At 41.3% G+C, this 17,297-nt stretch overlaps 2 protein-coding genes across 8 annotated transcripts in view; both read right to left on the bottom strand.

Moving 5' to 3' along the window:
- PHKA2 (phosphorylase kinase regulatory subunit alpha 2) overlaps positions 1–10,668 on the bottom strand; it is a 39,059-nt gene extending 28,391 nt beyond the window's left edge. For 2 of the 4 annotated variants that reach the window (XM_021409277.1, XM_021409286.1), the window contains exons 1-10: positions 10,352–10,664; positions 8,239–8,397; positions 7,098–7,145; positions 6,557–6,725; positions 5,695–5,777; positions 5,015–5,095; positions 3,887–3,985; positions 3,436–3,582; positions 3,153–3,206; positions 2,486–2,608 (exon numbers count right to left, since the gene is read on the bottom strand). In XM_021409277.1, coding sequence (XP_021264952.1) covers positions 2,486–2,608; positions 3,153–3,206; positions 3,436–3,582; positions 3,887–3,985; positions 5,015–5,095; positions 5,695–5,777; positions 6,557–6,725; positions 7,098–7,145; positions 8,239–8,397; positions 10,352–10,429 — 1,041 coding nt within the window. In that variant the 5' untranslated portion in view covers positions 10,430–10,664. Of the gene's footprint in view, positions 1–2,485; positions 2,609–3,152; positions 3,207–3,435; positions 3,583–3,886; positions 3,986–5,014; positions 5,096–5,694; positions 5,778–6,556; positions 6,726–7,097; positions 7,146–8,238; positions 8,398–10,351 lie in introns of all 4 variants that reach the window. The other 2 variants (XM_021409303.1, XM_021409293.1) reach the window with 2 other exon arrangements.
- The window catches only part of ADGRG2 (adhesion G protein-coupled receptor G2), a 60,838-nt gene continuing 55,357 nt past the window's right edge, over positions 11,817–17,297 (bottom strand). For all 4 annotated transcript variants that reach the window (XM_021409222.1, XM_021409253.1, XM_021409242.1 and 1 more), the window contains 3 exons: positions 16,408–16,509; positions 15,521–15,673; positions 11,817–13,835 (listed from right to left, as the gene is read on the bottom strand). In XM_021409222.1, the coding sequence (XP_021264897.1) occupies positions 13,651–13,835; positions 15,521–15,673; positions 16,408–16,509 (440 nt within the window). In that variant the 3' untranslated portion in view covers positions 11,817–13,650. The remainder of the gene's footprint in view (positions 13,836–15,520; positions 15,674–16,407; positions 16,510–17,297) is intronic.

Genomic DNA, 17,297 nt, shown 5'->3' with positions numbered 1-17,297 from the left:
TAAAAGAAAACTGACAATACACTCAGCAAAACAGAAACAGTAAAGTTATAATTTTACTATTTCTCTGTTGAAAATTCATAAAAAGTAAATAATAAGGGGGAGAGGGGAAATCGGATCACAGCTTGCTGATGGAAGAAAGAGCTTCAAATTGTCAGACATTTTCCAAGATCTCAGTATTATCATTCTCCAAAACATAAGCACACATCTTTAATCAAAAACAAACCACTGAAGCACAAAAATTCCTGGAATCAAGAAGTTACTAGAAATCCTGCATAAAATTTGATCATGATAATGAAATGAAATGGAAGATGTCAGGACTGACAACATCCATTAAAAGTGTAAGATTTATGAATTTTTAACTTTCTACCAAGCACATTTGTATATGATATTCCGAATCCAACTTTGCAGGATGGGAATTGAGTTTCTCTTAAAAATTTACCCTAAGGAAAGCTTTAAATGGATGTAAATCAAATAAAAATACCAAAGTTAACTGAACATAAAATCCTCTTGTTCTTGTATTGCTAGGCAACATTTTATCATAGCACTATAGAATCGTTAAGGTTGTAAGAGACTGAGATCACCCAGTTCAACCACCAACCCATCCCCACCACGCCCACTGTGTCCCTCAGTGCCACATGTACATGGTTCTTGAACACCTCCAGGGATGGTGACTCCACCACATCCCTGGGCAGATAACTCCCAGGCTTAAGCAATTCTGTCCTGGTAGGACTCTGAGAAGAGCAAGCAGAGTATGACAACCAATGTGGAGTTAGCCAAGGCAATCATCAGGACATGTCAAAGGTCCAACATTCAAGAATTTTTTTTTTTAAACCAGATTTCTTACTTTGTCCTATTTCTTAACTATCTTATTCCAAGTTTTAACTCATGGGGAAGCTGTTTTCCAGTACTACCAGCACCTGGCTCTGAAATTCTATTCCTGCTATACCTTTCTGAGGAATAACCTATAGCCTAATGCACAACCCACATGCTGATGTAATGGTACACTAGTACTGTCAGTATCCTATACTTAACCACTCTTGTGGAGTGTTCAGGGTGCCTATTTTCCTAACAGTTGCTGCCACTGCAATTAGGCTTCAGAAGCAGTAACTGTGAAAGACCAGACACACCCAAGTGTTACAAGTGACTGTTTAATCTGGGGGAACTAGGGTCAATTGTGCGTTCCCAGCACAACCTAGCACAGACCATGTGCATACCATAAAAGCAGTCAGGTACATGATGTCCCAGATCACCTGACTAAGTTCTAGAGACTGCTTTTGGAAGAGTTATTTTATTGACCTCACTGAAGTTTCAGTAAACTCTGATTTTTCTCCTCGTGAAACAATGTTATTTCTCTCTCCACCAGACTATTCCTACTGCATTCAGCAAAGCAACCCATATTTCTAACGTTAGTAAATACCTCACAGTATTTACAGTATCTGTTATAGAAAGGTATTTTTGGTCTGAAATTCCTTGCTTTGTTTCTGATGGCATTTTATTTTTAAGAGGTTATATTTAGTAATCATAGTCCCTCTGCATACTGGGCAACTTTTAATCACATGTATTTGTCAATTCCTTCAAGCCACCAAGCTGCAGAGCTCTTGGTCTGAATACATTCAGTCCTCGTTACTTGCTGCTCTTTAATTTACCAATGTTTTCCAGGAACCACTATAACCTTTGAAAGGTTATAGTCAATTTAGCTCCCCTGATGAACGAATGCTTGACACAGCAAAGGCATGTATTAAGGAATCAGCAATTAACCTACAAAATCAGCTAAAATGAAATGGTTCCCGATAAGGGTCTAATCCATCCCAAACCTCCCTGAATGTACCAAAGGACCAAAAGAACTATTAACCATGTTCTCAGCAGCCAACCCACAGAGCTCAGAGAAAACAGAAGCTAGTCTCATCTCGCAGGAGTTCAGTGAAACATCAAGGCTGGTGATAAAACAGAACCACATAAATAAACCACATCCAGATCAGTTCAATCCCACCAGCCAATAGAGCCACTCAACCTGACAGGCAAAGGGCAACCCTTCCCTGTCCCAACGTGGACAATACTGCAGCCATTCCCACGACAAGAACTTCCCAGTAAGGTCAGACTGGCTAGAGACTGTTACCATCCTGCTGTGTGAAACCCCACTGAGTTCCCGTCAAACCCAGTGATTCCCAGTAGTGTCTGATGCCAAAAGAGCATCAATATTGCAAGAGATTCAAATAATAATACCTACCACACTCCAGCCCAAGTAGCATGTGAGAGCAAATGCTCCATCCACATCCTCATCCAGCTGCTGCTATCTGTAGTACATAATTCATCTACACAAATACATATTTTGTATGTATACAAATGGTAAAGTGTTCTGCCAAGAAAAAAGGGTCATGGGGACTTTTTATGGTGGTAACTGATAAATAAACATAGAGCAAAGCTACAAATTATGAGGTGCTAACAGCTTTGCATTTCCATTCCAAGCCATTTCTTCTCTCCTCACCTGAATTCTGTCCTCATTAAATACTCCATCAATTAAGAAGTATGTCCAAAACACCGGCCACTCGCATTCAATATTTTCAAACAGCTTGAGCTCAGCAGGATCATAGTGCAATCTGCTTGGATCCTGCAAATTCATGTTCTTTTAGTCATAGAGCTAAATTAGTCACTCAAACTCCACACACAATGAAAGCCTATTTTATACAAATAATTAAAATCAAGAAACCAATAAAAACACAGGAAACAGTTATCACGTAGCCTCTTGATTTTTTTTATCACATTCAGTCCCAGTTTTGATTAATCGGTCTCCAGACAAATCAGCCCTTCTCAGACTCAGAATCTGGTCAAAAATCTTGCCTCTGCCCCATTTCATAGATACCTCGGAGCATCTCAAAGGCACTTCTTCTCCTGAAGCACCATAAGCATGTCTAAGGCTTAATACCTCGCAGAATCACGAATTAAGTTATCTCATTAACAACCAGTGGTCTTTAAACCATTAGTCCCCATCAGACACGAGTCATTCCCAAGATTTACTGGTTTACCATGTTTACTATCAAATGTCTTAGTAATGATACGGAATTTTGCCCTTGATGTAAAAAAGACAAAATAATGCCAATTAAAAAGAGATCACATTCTTCCTAACATCTACGGACAATATACATCAGAAGTACCTCTCTGGGTGTCTTGTAGCCATCTCGGAGAAAGCGACAGCAGCCATAACGGCCCTATAAAAACAGACAGCATTATAGAAAACTTCACATACCGTTTTTCCTCACAGACTGATATCGACATCTAAGTCGTGAATTTCCAGTGCCACTTAGGGATTTTCCTCCCTCTGTTCCATGCATGGACCCACCAAGTCTGTCAATCCTAGATTAATTAGGATTTTCAATTAAGAAAAAAGGTTCTGCTTCTCTTTCCTTCTGAAAAAATAAAAATAAAGGAAATCCTTACCTGCAGTTTGGATATAATTTCACTCTTGGTTACATTAACAAGGTTTATATCCTCCACTGCAAAAGCTGGGTAAGAAATTATAGAGAGAAGGCCAGCATCTATTTCCTTAGACGTGGATGCCCTTGGCAACATCGAGTATAGTATAGACTGAGCAAAAACACAGAAGAGAGGGATATAAAATAATTTACTTTGTTCAAAAGACTATGTAACATGCAAATAGAATACACAGTTTGCAAACTGAGAGAACTCAGTGCCACTATTTTAATTGAGTTAATATGAGAAAGTTTCAAACCAGACACTTTGATGTGATTTACTATAAACAGGGTGAACAGCATAGTCTGAAGTCACCCTTATTAAGTTTACAGTTCAGTTAATCAGCATTTCATTTAAGAACAAAAGGGAAAAGGAGATGGATTTTCTTTTAGCACCAGAAACAGAAGACTGCTTTTACCTGACAATGTTCCACTTCATCAGGAAGAACATGAATCACTGATTTGTGCCCTCCGTGAGCTCCAAAAAGATCTAATTCATCAATTGCTTCCAAAGCAGCCTTCAAAACAAACGAAAAACATCCACACACATGAAAATACCATTAAATATCTTTTAAGCCAAGTATACACTCCAGCATTTATACTTTTCCTCTGAAGATTATTAGGCAAGACAGAAGTTTCCTCCACAGACATTGTTTCCAACTTCAATGGGAAGCATGTCAATACTATAGAAAAAATTAATAATATTTTTGCATTTCCACTCGTAGGATCCAGGACTGATGTGCTGTTGACCCCTCTTACAATTAAAACCCAATGCAAAGCAATGGGAAGCAGTGCTTCTGCTGAGTAATACCTAAATAATATTTAGCACTAAATGCTTCTCCTGTTCCATGTTCAAAAATAACCCCTCCATTTCAGTGGGCTTTCAATGCTCCTAGTTGCAGGGCTATTAAAAGAGGAAGGTTTGCTCATCATGCTCTGGGAACCAGCCTCTGCTGGTGCAAAGAAGAACGTATCACCATCTACCCCTCTTACTGATACTATCGCTTCCCAAGGGAAGGAGAGATGAGATGTCTGCTCTCTGCATGCCTCATGGCCAACCAGCCAACAGAGACACATCATGCCCTGTCTTTACAGGTGAATCAATACATCTCATACCTCTCAGCTATAATGTGTATGCCTAAGGAATACGTTAATAACCCCCCCATTCATGTCTGTGCATCCCTATGTTAATCTGGAAGTATCCTGGCTTGCTGATGTGGGGCTTGCTATGCCACACAGGGGATGGGAAAGGAAGAGAGCAAGGAGCATTCCTTTTAAAATCCTGTTCACTGTATCTATCACATTCATGCCTCAATGATTCTGCTGCATATTTTGCAGTCTCCAGAACAACTGTACTAAGTTCCTCCAAAGTAAGCCATTATCACAAGGATTTTGTGTTAAATGCTCAATTCATACCCAAGCAAAAATTCTTAATACAATTAGTTAACTGTTGCCAAGAAGGCTATGCAAAGGAAGCCATTGGGTTCACTAGAGCTATTCAGAGTGACAGAACAGCCACGAAGGACGAGTCAGGAAGACACGCTCACTTTGGCCATCCCTACGGAGCTTGCGTTCAGTTCAGGGATGCCCTGGTTTGTCTTATCACCACGTTCCCAAATTCCATAATCCTGCAAGAATAACAACATTAAGAAAAAAAATTGGCACGGTTACATACACAACTAGTATTTCCCTACCTTGCCTCCACATGCACAGGCTCACCACAAAACCAGAACCTTGTATGAAACTTGTTTATCAGCCTTAAAAATAAAATTACAAGTGACTCCCAAATTGCTCCTCCTCACGTTTAAAGAGCAGAACATAAAAACACATCCCAGCAGGAACACATCTGCAGTCAAGAATCACTTTCTCCACACAACACACAAAGCCCTCTGTCCTGCATGCTTCTTCCTGTGCCTCTTCAACTCATCATTTTCCAAAAAAAAGTTTGATAAGACTCTGCTCTTTTTTAGAAAGGCCCATGAGACATCAGGAATTGTTATTAATTACTACTATGATGACAGAACAACTATACTTCATCCAGAAAACAGCAAATCCCCCCACAGCTGCCCCACGACCTCCAAAGATGTTGATCACAACATAAAGTAATGACAAATTCTGACATCCTCTGACAGAAAAAGAAGATCACGTTTTCAGTCACCACCAAGAAATAATTTCCCACTCACATCTAATGTGTGTTCAGTTGTCTTACACATAAATAACTACTTACAGCAACTTTGTAGGCAGCTTCTATGTAAAAAACAAGATTCTGAATGAAGGTAACTTCATCAAGGGTGAAGATGATACGTAACCCTGATAACAAGAGAGGAAAAAAGAAATCACGCTGTATTAAAACTGGAATATTTCCTCTTCAGAAAGTTTCAAGCTTTTGTACATTGTTACAAACTACCAGTTACAATTCACAGAAATCAATGAAAGATTCAGGTTGATTTCAAAGGGAACAGTGGGAAGCCTCAACATTTGCTGCTGATAAACTACTTCAAATGCCACCAACACACATCATCTGCTTCAAAGACCAGTCAAAAAATGCCCTCAGTGGAAGCATGGCATTCACACACCATGGGTACAGAACAGAGAGATCTGAGCCAGCTCCAGCCCCTGAGAATCGGGCGACCCAGCTCCAGCAGCAGCCTCACCATCTGCTTCGTGCTCTGCCAGGAGACCATCAGGAGAAGAGCCTTATCCTCACAGGAAGAGCATTGTTGAAATGAGCAGAAAGCCAAACAAGGCCAGCAAGAAAAGGAACGCAGGCAGGACAGTGGCACCTGGCTTGATGTAGTCACTCTGAATAAACCTGTTTGTCCATCAGACACACAGCTCTTCTGTGACATGGTTCTGAATAGCTCAAGAATTTGTACACCAACAAACTTTATGGCAATACACACTGCCCAGGCAGTTACTGCAAGTGTGAAATCCTAACTAACACACATCTCGTTTCCATAGAAATACTATTGTCTGTGCAATAACTACACAAAGATCTTTGAAGCTCATTACATTTTTTTCTCCATTTTAATTGAAAGTTGAATATGAAGACTGGAACAATAGTCAAAGTTAAAATATCTTCTGCTTACCTGATGCAGTCATCTGTGCCAAGAAGAGCAGGTAAAGAGAAGTGGCATCGACTTGCAGATGTCCCCACTGATCATCTCCAACCACCGTGGCACAAGTAGCAGAGTTGTACTTGGCATGTAGGCAGTCCTTGGTACTCTGTGTGTGTTTGAACTTCTCTACCTTATCTACCTGAAAAGCACCACAGATTTCAAACGTGAAACACTTTAGAAGAAATTTTCCAAACAATTTCACAACACCTTTTCTTAGATAGGGAGAAACTTGAGGTCTTAACTGTTGTTACCTCACTTCAGCATGTTTTGACTGATCAGAGTGCATGAACTTCAGACTCTACCTAAACTCACATTTATTTGGGAAAGAGCAAGCTTAAATTACCTTGCTGAGTTCAGATCTTAGTTACGGGTATGCACCTTTGTGAAAATCAGTTTGCAAAGGCAACATTGTGATTTGCTGCAAACCTGATCTTAAAAAGGTACAAGTGTGATCAGAGTTGGGCTCAAGCTAACAGCAGTGAATGTGCTGAGTTGTACCATACATACATACCTGTCTCATCATGCACTGTAAGAGCCCCCGCATCAGCTTCACAACATTCTGCAGGAATAAAGCAGACCAGTGACACTCCTGTACTACCAGCCTTATCAGTTGTTACAAACAACATGCAAAAGTCACAAGTTCACATCCCATGTTCATGTTCTCCGAAAGGCAAAAAAATCATATTTGTCTGAAATGTTTTAAATGCCTTTTTTTTTTTTTTTTTAATGTAATTTATTTTTGTTCCCACACCTCTATTTAGGAGAACTGATCTTTTCCCTAAGGCCCTCTCTAACAAGCAGAGTAACCTGTGCTCTTTCTATCTGGCTAAGGAAGTAAGAGGAACATTACCCATTATAAGAATAGTAATAGCGATTGTTAGATTGACAGATCCAGGCAACACTGGTAAATAACTGCAAGACACAGACAGAGCTGGAGAACTTGTGGATTCTCTTCATCTCTTTATACTGGAAGCAGATGACTAATGTGAAGAGACTTCAGTGTGTACAAAGACAAGCATAGAATAAGCATTATACATGACTTTGTCTTAAATTCCAGAAAATTATTAAGGCCTAAAATTAAAATCATGCTTTGCCTTTTTTGGTTCTGACCAAACATGTCTATACACCACGTATGATTTCCATGAGACTACACATGTTCACATTTCAAAGACAGCTGCTTTAAAGAGCATGCTTCTCCTTAAGGGGAAGAATATCAAGTAGGTATATTGCCATCTTATGATGCAAACAACCTAGGTTTGAATTTCTGCTCCACAACTCACCTCATGAGGAATCTCACGGTTTAATCAGAGAGGCTTGTAAATGTGGGCATAAAATCTCTCAGAAGCACTGTTTACAACAATCTGCCAAACAACGGGAGTTTTACCTACCAGTTTCCTTTTGGTTTATATATTAATTGAGATGTTAGCCTTTATTGCTCAGTTCTCCAAATCTCACCTCCTCAGGGGCTGCTAGGAACACAGACCGCCCTGTATCACACAGACACTGCTGCCACAGGAACAAAACATGTATTCCATGCTGGGAAAACAGTGCCACATCCTAGACATAACAGCAGTGCAAGCACACCAGAATCATGACCACATGAAAAAAAAGCAAAAAGCAGCATAGCTGCTTTGCACCGAACTTCAACATACCTGCTCGAGCTCATAGGCTTTGGCCTTGTCCTCATCCCTGTCTGCATTCTTTCGGTAGGCCATGCCAAGCCCCCACACTGCCAGAATGCTGTAGACGTTGTCCCGTACCCAAGCATCCTTATGGTCCGTACCAGCTGAAAGCAGCCCTGTAACCGGGTTCTGAACACAGCAGAAAGGGTAAAGAACAAACATTATTACCTGAAGTCCCATCTATTAAAACAAACCACTTCTTTCCATATCAAAATGTGGGGGGAAAAAAAAAGAAAGGATTTCAAGATCTCATACTGGTTGCACAATATGGCTTCTCACAGTTTTGCGACAGAGATGCCCAGTCCTTTTCTGAACTCGCACAAGTGAAATGCAAAATTTATTTATTTGAACACTTCATGACACAATGCTTATAGAATCCACCAGGGCACCCTCACCCACTCAGGATGATGAGCTACATCACTCAGTGACAGCTGAAACATGATGAAGAAATACAAATCTTAACTCCATGTATTGGTGGGAAAATGGGGTACTAAATTAACAGTGGAAACTGAGCTGGGATCTGCTTTTGTCTGCGTGACCAGGCTGTAACATGGTCTTGAGGAAGTCAAAAAAAAAAAAAAACCCATCACTTCTCTTCTAGGAAGTGTGCAGTGTTTCTATCTACTCACTTGGTTTACAGAAGCTAAAGCATGAATGCATGTAGTGTTTTTATGCTCCAGTGCAGAAAATGGCAAATTCTGATAGTGTTTGGTAGCAACACTGTTTGAAAAGCAGAATTCTTGCATACTTGTCTCTTGCATCCCAAACACTTCACTACATTTTTCACTTAACCATTAATTCCCATTGCCTCATTGCCATTAATTTCACACCTGTTTCTCAGCAGTGTGTTCAAACAGAGCAACTGTTATGAATGCCAGATCAATTGCTGTGACAGGGACACCTGACCCCTGCCCTGTCAGGCACATCTTTATCAAAGCACAATGTTCCCAAACACTCTTCACGTTCTCCGTGCCACGTCGCAGAGAACACGAGCTCTGTCACAGCACGGCAGCGAGCGTGCCAAATCTGTATATCTGGTGTGCTGCTGGATGCCAGGCACAAGGTCACCCCCACACACCAGGGCTGCGCAGCCCTGTCTCAGAGGCACCTCTGCTGCCTGCTGCTCTTCTGTCCAGCTGCTCACGGGATGCAGGTGGCTCAGCTCAGGCCCAGCTCCCTGGCAGCTGATGAAGGAGCCCAAGGTCATCCCGCAGGACCAGGAGTGCAGCACGGGGTGGCTCACACAGCCTGTCATGGTGAGAGCCCAGCAGTGCTTTCTCACACCGTTCACACCACATCCTTATTTTTTTGTTGCTGGCAGGTTTGCAGTAGTTCACATAAAGAGAACAGTTCACAGGTCTCTGGAGCTTGTGCGCACAAAAACAGTCAACGGTATAAATCTTACTGACCTATGGGAATTTGGGTGCTCACCTCCAGAATCATAGAATTCTTAGAGTTGGAAGGGACCTCTAAAGGCCATCTAGTCCAATTCCCCTGCAATGAACAGGGACACCCACAGCTACATCAGGTCGCCCAGGGCCTGGTCCAGCCTCACCTTGAAAGTCTCCAGGGATGGGAGATCAACCACAACACCAGGTAACCCGTGCCAGTGCCTCACCGCCCTCACTGTCAAAGATTTTTTCCTTATATCTAAAGATTCTTTCCTTATCGTTGCTTTGCAGTTTCTTCTAAGTCACAGCAAGGAAGTGCATTTGGCACTTGCTTCACACAAGAAGCTCTGCTGCCCTTCTCTCTACACAGAGAACCACTTTAACAGAAACATGACAACGCAGCACACGCCCGAAGCAGGCACACCGAGCAGAGAGCACGATGCCGCGCACGCTGCACGGGCCAAAGCACAACGAGCCAGTGACGATTCCTCCCCGGCAGCGCTGACACCTGCACTCACCGCTCACAACGCGGGCAGGCCGCACACGGGCAGCCCTCGGGATCCAGCAGCGCTGCAGGTGCAGCCAGGGAAGTGAGGACAGCCACCTCCACCCGCTCGCCCTGACCCCAGCGCCGAGCCCGCCCCGAGCTCCCCGCCGGCCCCCTGCCGCTCCCCCGGCCACGGTGCCCTCACCTGGTGGCAGAGGATGGTCCGCTGCACCAGGCGGGCGTAGCCGTCCAGGCGCACCCCCGAGTTACTACGGCTCCTCATTGCCTCGCCTCACCTCGCCTCACCGCCCGGCTGCGACGGGTGCGCCGGCAGCCGGAGATGGCGGCGGCCGCTTCCCTATGTGCGCGGCGGGAGGCGCGCCAGCCCTCCTAGCCCGCGGCCCTTCCTCCTGCCGGCGGCCGGGCGGGGCCTCACGCGGCTTCCCCTCAGCGCCCGCGGTCCAGCCGCTACCCAGCGGAGCGGCCTCGGCGGCACAGCGGCGGCTGGGCGGAGCCTCTGCCGGCGGAGAGAGCCAGGGAGGGGACAGTGAGCAGTGCCACTTTCTCCCAGATAAAGGGTTGCTATGGCTACGCTGCTAGCAGGGCACAAAAGTCCGAGTATCTAAGGGATACGTATTCTGTAGAGCATAATACAGCTTAGAGTTGCAAAGCTTCCTATGAAGTACCAGGAACTGGAAGCAGAATAGCCACAGAGTTGTGTAAAGCACAATATGGCAACTTATTTATTCACCTTTTTTTTTGGTATGTATGACCTAGGAAGGAGGTTGAGCTAACCCAAATTTGCTTAGGCAGCTGCTCGGTCCCCACGCCCCCTGGTGTGCAAACGCTTTTTCAACGCCTTTAATGATAGTATTCACTGGGCTACAGTAACGGGCTGCTGTGGGTGCAAAATTTTACTACAGTACATGTATAGAAAAGTAATATAAAATTCGCATGCCTAGGAATAAATCAAATACGAATGATTAAAATAATCTCACCATAAGTTATGGTGCAAAAGTAGAAACAAATGAAGACTCCAAGCTGTGACCGTGGAATAATACTTCTTAGGATAGAATTGCTGAAAACAAACTCAGGTATGTCCTGGAGAATGCTGAGGGGAGACCTTATCGCTCTCTACAACTGCCTGAAAGGAGTTATCCCAGGTAACAGTAAAAGGACAAGAGGGAATGGCCTCAATTTGCACCAGGCGCAGTTCAGGTTGGATATTAGGAAAGATTTCTTCTCAGAAAGAGCGGTGAAGCAGTGGCACAGGCTGCCCAGGGAGGTGGTGGAGTCACTGTCCCTGGAGGTGTTCAAGAACTGTGTGGATGTGGCACTGAGTGACATGGTTAGTGGGCATGGTGTGATAGGTTGACAGTTGGACAAGATGATCTTAGAGGCCTTTTCCCACCTTAATGATTCTATAATTCTTTTACTCATGGCATTCTTACGGAGAATTTCAGCAGACTTGACAGCAAGCGCTGACTGGACAGACTTATGTCAGACCTTTACTCTGGTAAAAACAGACCTCCTAGAGCCATAAAAGGTGAAATATGATATGAATACAAAAAGACAAGGGCCATGCCAGCACTTTCTTCATGAAGTGAGATTTGAAGAACTGTAATACAATCCAGTATAACGATACATTTATCTAAAATACAAAATTTATGTATTTTGTGCTTACTTGCTGTAAATTTATTGTTTTTTTTTTTACAGTTGAAAATATAAATACAAGAACATTAAATAAATTTACAAGAAACAGTGCAAAGGCAATTCGCCAACAGTTAAAGCATTCACAGAAAAGCGTTCCAGCTACTAGCATTCCAGTACCTTCTTTTATTAACATGCAGTTAAAACCTTGTGGATAAACACAACAAATACTTTAAATTCTCACTTTAAAGGAATATTCTGCGTAGTCTCAGACATAGGTGACCAAAAGAATCGAAGCATTGCATTTAGAACCTCCTGAGTGTTTGGTAACGTGGAGGTTCAATGACTACACCAGAGCCCCAGAAAGGTGTTTCACCAACGTATTTTGTTGAGAAGAGTTTCCAGGGATCCCTACTGAGTCCTCTGGGAAAGCAGAACACTTTCTCCCTTCCAGCATGCGTCTGCCTCAAAAAGCTCATTCCCAGGGGTTGGCACTCTGCATTGTGGCACTGGCTTTTGCTCTGGCAGCATCCAACCTTTCTGCAAGAACCCATGTAGCAAAAGAAATGCTCACAGCCGCACACTTGTCTAAGAAGCAGGCACAACTTGCGCTCACGCCATTCAGAAATCTTCACAATCTTGTATGGGCTCCATTTTCTTCCAACTGTTGTGTATGAGGAGCCAAAAATCCATCTTTTTTTCTGAGAAATACCACAGAGGGAATTAAATGTTGCTTCAGGATTTAACTGAGGGAGGGCCTCAGGATTTGGCTTGCTAAGGAAGGACCAAAATGCAAGCAGAAATAGACTGTAACTGCTGAAGAGCTGCCCCTTAAAAACAGCCACACAACAAAACAAACAATTTACTAGGCTACGAAATATAACAGCTAACATTATTTTCTGCATTTTTTTCAATTCAAAAAATAACACTTTTTATCACTGCAGATGAGAAATGGCAGTGCGTTTAAACTGTGGAACTCAAAGTACTAAACCTGCTGAAATCAACGGCAAAAGCTCACACTGACTTAGTCCCGCCACTAAGATAACTTAGCTGCATTTAATAAGTTACTGGTGACTTTATTTATCACTCCCTCATTCTTAGCACTCTACTTTGATGACATCCAGTTTCTCTACCTCTCTGTGTTGCAGTGAGAGAGGACGCTAAGGGTTAAAAAACCATGGTGTTCACGTATACAGTTCTGTCTCTGGTGAACCACTGTAAGTGATGTCACTTTCTGAACACATTAACTTCTGTATCATTCTGTTAATCATTTCAATCAAAGACAAATGCAAAGTACAATAAAAGTTAAAACAAAATATCAATTATTTTTCTATACAAAAGAATATTTAAATTTATATTACAAGAAATAAATATAAAACTATCACTAGGATATTTAAAGGCTGACATTCTCCTTATGTACAGCACTAATCTGCAAATACAATGTACAAAAAGTTGAAGACAGTATGGCTAATGTTTTTAAAGATGACACACAAGTTGCCATTTTCTACATTTATACAACACTACTATGCATTATATCCAGATAAACTCAGTCGTACTGAAAAAGGTCTAAACAAAACTTTAAGTGTAAAAATCCTCAAAAAACCTCTAACGAAGAATCAAATTGGAAATGTGCCAGCTGTAATTCGACATCCGAAATACCTTGTCAAAACAGGAGCTTCCTCCCCATTTTTTTTTCTAATTAATAATTGTCTTTGTCAAGCCATTACACGGTTGCCTGGAAGTTTCAGGACAATATATTAAATAAAATCAGTCTTTGGTCTTCTCACATTATGTAAAACTGTTGAAGTAAATCTCTACTTCACACCATAAAACAGTGTTCTGTTCAAAAGGAAATCACATTTTCTCAGTGGAAGGTAGGCTTCCCCTCCTTGAAGTCCTTCTAAGTGAGATACGGCTATTTTGGCTGCCAGTGTCATCCTTTTCTTGAAATACAAGTTGTTTGCCTGAGAAGTCCTGAAGACACACATCACCATTCTGCACACTGAAAGAAACACCATTCTTCTCACTGGAAAGATGGCCTGTAGAAACAAAAGAGCATCCCCTATCAGATAAGTTCAGAATCAGAAGTCTCGCATACCTTTTCAGTCAGCATAGGGAGTTCATGCTATCTCATTTTATCACTGCAATAACTTCAAGATGAGAATTTTTCTGTATTAATTCTATATATATTTATTCTGTGTGAAATGAGAGATCTGGGAGACTTTAATATACTGTACACACAAAAAGATTTCACATTTTCAACCATGAACGTCACAATTCTAAGAATGCAGACTTTGACTTGGAATCAGTATCACTAGATAAGATACAAAATACTTCTAACTCCAGTTTTGCATTAACCAGTTAAGTTCAAGTTCCTCAGTTTTGCCATGGATGTGCAATAAACTTGGAGTAAACATGGCCATTTTTTCCTTTGAAATGCACTCAACTTGCAACATTTATTTCTGGAGAACAATCAGAATATGTCCTTCATCCAAATACTATTGTAAGTCATATTTAGATTGAAAACCTTAAACATTTCAGTGTCCCTATAGTGAACACACATAATACCACTGCCAATTGAAGCCTCTTAATGGGCCAGCTTAATGAACACCAGCTCCACAAATGCTCAGTTCACTGGATAGAATTTCCTGTATCTATGCACCACACTCTAGATAATTTTGCTGAGAACTAGGATCTTTTATTATAAGCATTTGCACAAATGCTTCCCAGTTGGACTTTCTTCCTTTTCCTTTTTCTGTTCTTTTTCTTTCTCAGAGAGTAGGTAAATCTAAAAAGATGTGCCACCATCCTGATACCACAATCATGAAATGGAATAAATTTTAAGGAATATCATGATGGGAAAACCCAAAAGAGATCTAGTATTTCTTTTGGGAGAGGATCATTTTAAACATGAAAATTGAGTTCACAAGCACAAATGCAAAATTGCTATTTATAACAGAATTAATCAAAACATATTTAATAGTGTTATTTGTGTTACTATTTGTATCACTTCACAAACAAGCACCATAATGACTGGCTAATGTTAAACCTACTGAAAAGACAACTGTCAATGCAGAATCTGATTACCATTTATGGTTTTGGGAGGAGAAAAACACTGGTGAGAAATATCAAGAGTGTGAAAGATGACTTTACTACGGGAACCAAAAATCTGATCTTCCCTGGTACATCTGACAAGACAGGTGCTTACAGCAGCTTTGGGTAAATAACAGCCTTAATAATGAATATTACCTATCATCTGATATGTGAATCAACAGATCCCACTAAGTATAAAACAGATATTTTAAACCTTTATGTACCATCTCCTAAACCAGATGTGTGATATTATTTGTGAGGAAATCTTGAAATATTCTGACCTTATGTTATTATTATATTGACCATATAATATATTATTATTGATATGAATAATAATTCATAGAACCATAGAATGGCTTGGGTTGGAAGGGACTTCAAGGATCATCAAGTTCCAATCCCCCTGCCACAGGCAGGGCTCAACCTCCAGATCTGGTACTAGACCAGGCTGCCCAGGGCCCCATCCAACCTGGCCTTGAACACCTCCAGGGATGGAGCATCCACACCCTCCCTGGGCAGCCTGTTCCAGCACCTCACCACTCTCTCTGTCAAGAACTTCCCCCGACATCCAAAAATTGGTCAGCAATTCACTTTAAATTAGCACGAAAGAGCACAGCATTGCAATGTTACATACCATTTCCATTTGCATGCACTGAATAATCATTATTCATTAGCACTGTTGTAGAATTAGTGGAGTTACTGTTTGATTGCAAGGAATTGGAAGAACTGGATACCCCTTGGTTTACAGTCTGCTTCTTTAAACCATTAGTAGCAGTTCTGCTCCAGTCTGCAACCGATAGATATTAGAGAAAATTGTGCAACTCACAGAAGCAATAATATAGTTAATAATGCAACTGAATTAAAATAAAAACAAGCCTCGACCCACTCTACTCCCAGTTTTCTAAAAAGAAATATATTCTGCAAAGAATATCACAATTATTGATGTTTACAATTATTTGCATATAGTTTTTTTCCTCTTTAGCCCTTTTTTAAAGCAACAGGCCAACTGTCTTAGTTTTATGACAGTATATCAGATCACAATTTTCCAGCAACTAAGGAAGTGACTGAAAAGCATATAGCTTTATTAGAAGTCAACTACTGAATAACAAAATAACAAACCTATTTCTATATATTTTTTTTAGTTTAAAGTATGCTTTACCTTGTAATTTTTCTGAAGTTGTTGGCAGAACTACAATTGACTCAAACCGGAACAAATCTTAAAATTTCTAATCATGATCAAAAATCTCTCTTCAAAGACATACCCATATACTGCAGTAGAAGAGACCAAATGCAGTTGACACCTTAATGAAAGAACTGCATTAACTGCTACCATTAGAGAATATAATTTTAGAGGTTTATTACACCTTGGGAAATTAATTATGTCTGCAACTAGAGCAACAGAGTTTACTGAATTTAATAAAAAAGCACATTATGAAATGCTAGCAACTTAACTCTGTGTACAACTTATTTGCAAGAAGGAAAAAAACAACAACAACAACAAAAAAACATTTTCCTGCTTACCAGAGTTTTCAGCTAGCCTGAATTTTCCACAGCAAAGGTATCTTCTCCACTGCTTACGGACATTCTCCTTTGTTACACAATAGAAGATGAAAATGAAGAACCCTGTAAAGCAATGATGTCAATGATAAACAACATTTTATTTTCCTTCATTTGTTTTTAATTTCTAATCAAAAGTTTTCTTTGGTGAAAAAGTTCACAACTCTGAACACTGAGGAGTACTATTCCATTGAACACAGATGGAAGGAATCATATACACAAATGGAAGAAGAACAAATATAACCAAATCCACAAAATGAATAACATTTCTCCTTTCATAGAATCATAGAATTAGCTAGGTTGGAAAAGACCTACAAGATCACCTAGTCCAACCATCCACCTACCACCAATAACCCCACTAAACCATGTCTCTCAATGCTATATCTAAATATTTCTTGAACACCTCCAGGGACGGTGACTCCACCACCTCCCTGGGCAGCCCATTCCAGCGCCTGACCACTCTTTCAGAAAAGTAGTAATTCCTAATGTCCAGCCTAAATCTCCCCTGGCGCAACTTGAGGCCATTCCCCCTCGTCCTGTCACTAGTTACAAGAGAGAAGAGGCTGACCCCCAGCTCACTACAACTTCCCTTCAGGTAGTTATAGAGAGCAATAAGGTCTCCTCTGAGCCTCCTCTTCTCCAGACTGAACAATCCCAGCTTCCTCAGTCGCTCATCATAAGGCCTGTGCTCCAGACCCCTCACCAGCTTCGTCGCCCTCCTCTGAACATGCTCCACGGCCTCAATGTCCTTCTTGCAGTGAGGGGCCCAAAACTGGACACAGTACTCGAGGTGGGGCCTCACCAGGGCTGAGTACAGGGGGATAATGACTTCCCTACTCCTACTGGCAACACTA

This window comes from Numida meleagris, chromosome 1, assembly GCF_002078875.1.
Source record: "Numida meleagris isolate 19003 breed g44 Domestic line chromosome 1, NumMel1.0, whole genome shotgun sequence".
Taxonomy (NCBI): domain Eukaryota; kingdom Metazoa; phylum Chordata; class Aves; order Galliformes; family Numididae; genus Numida; species Numida meleagris.
This window is presented reverse-complemented; position numbering and strand designations above follow the sequence as displayed.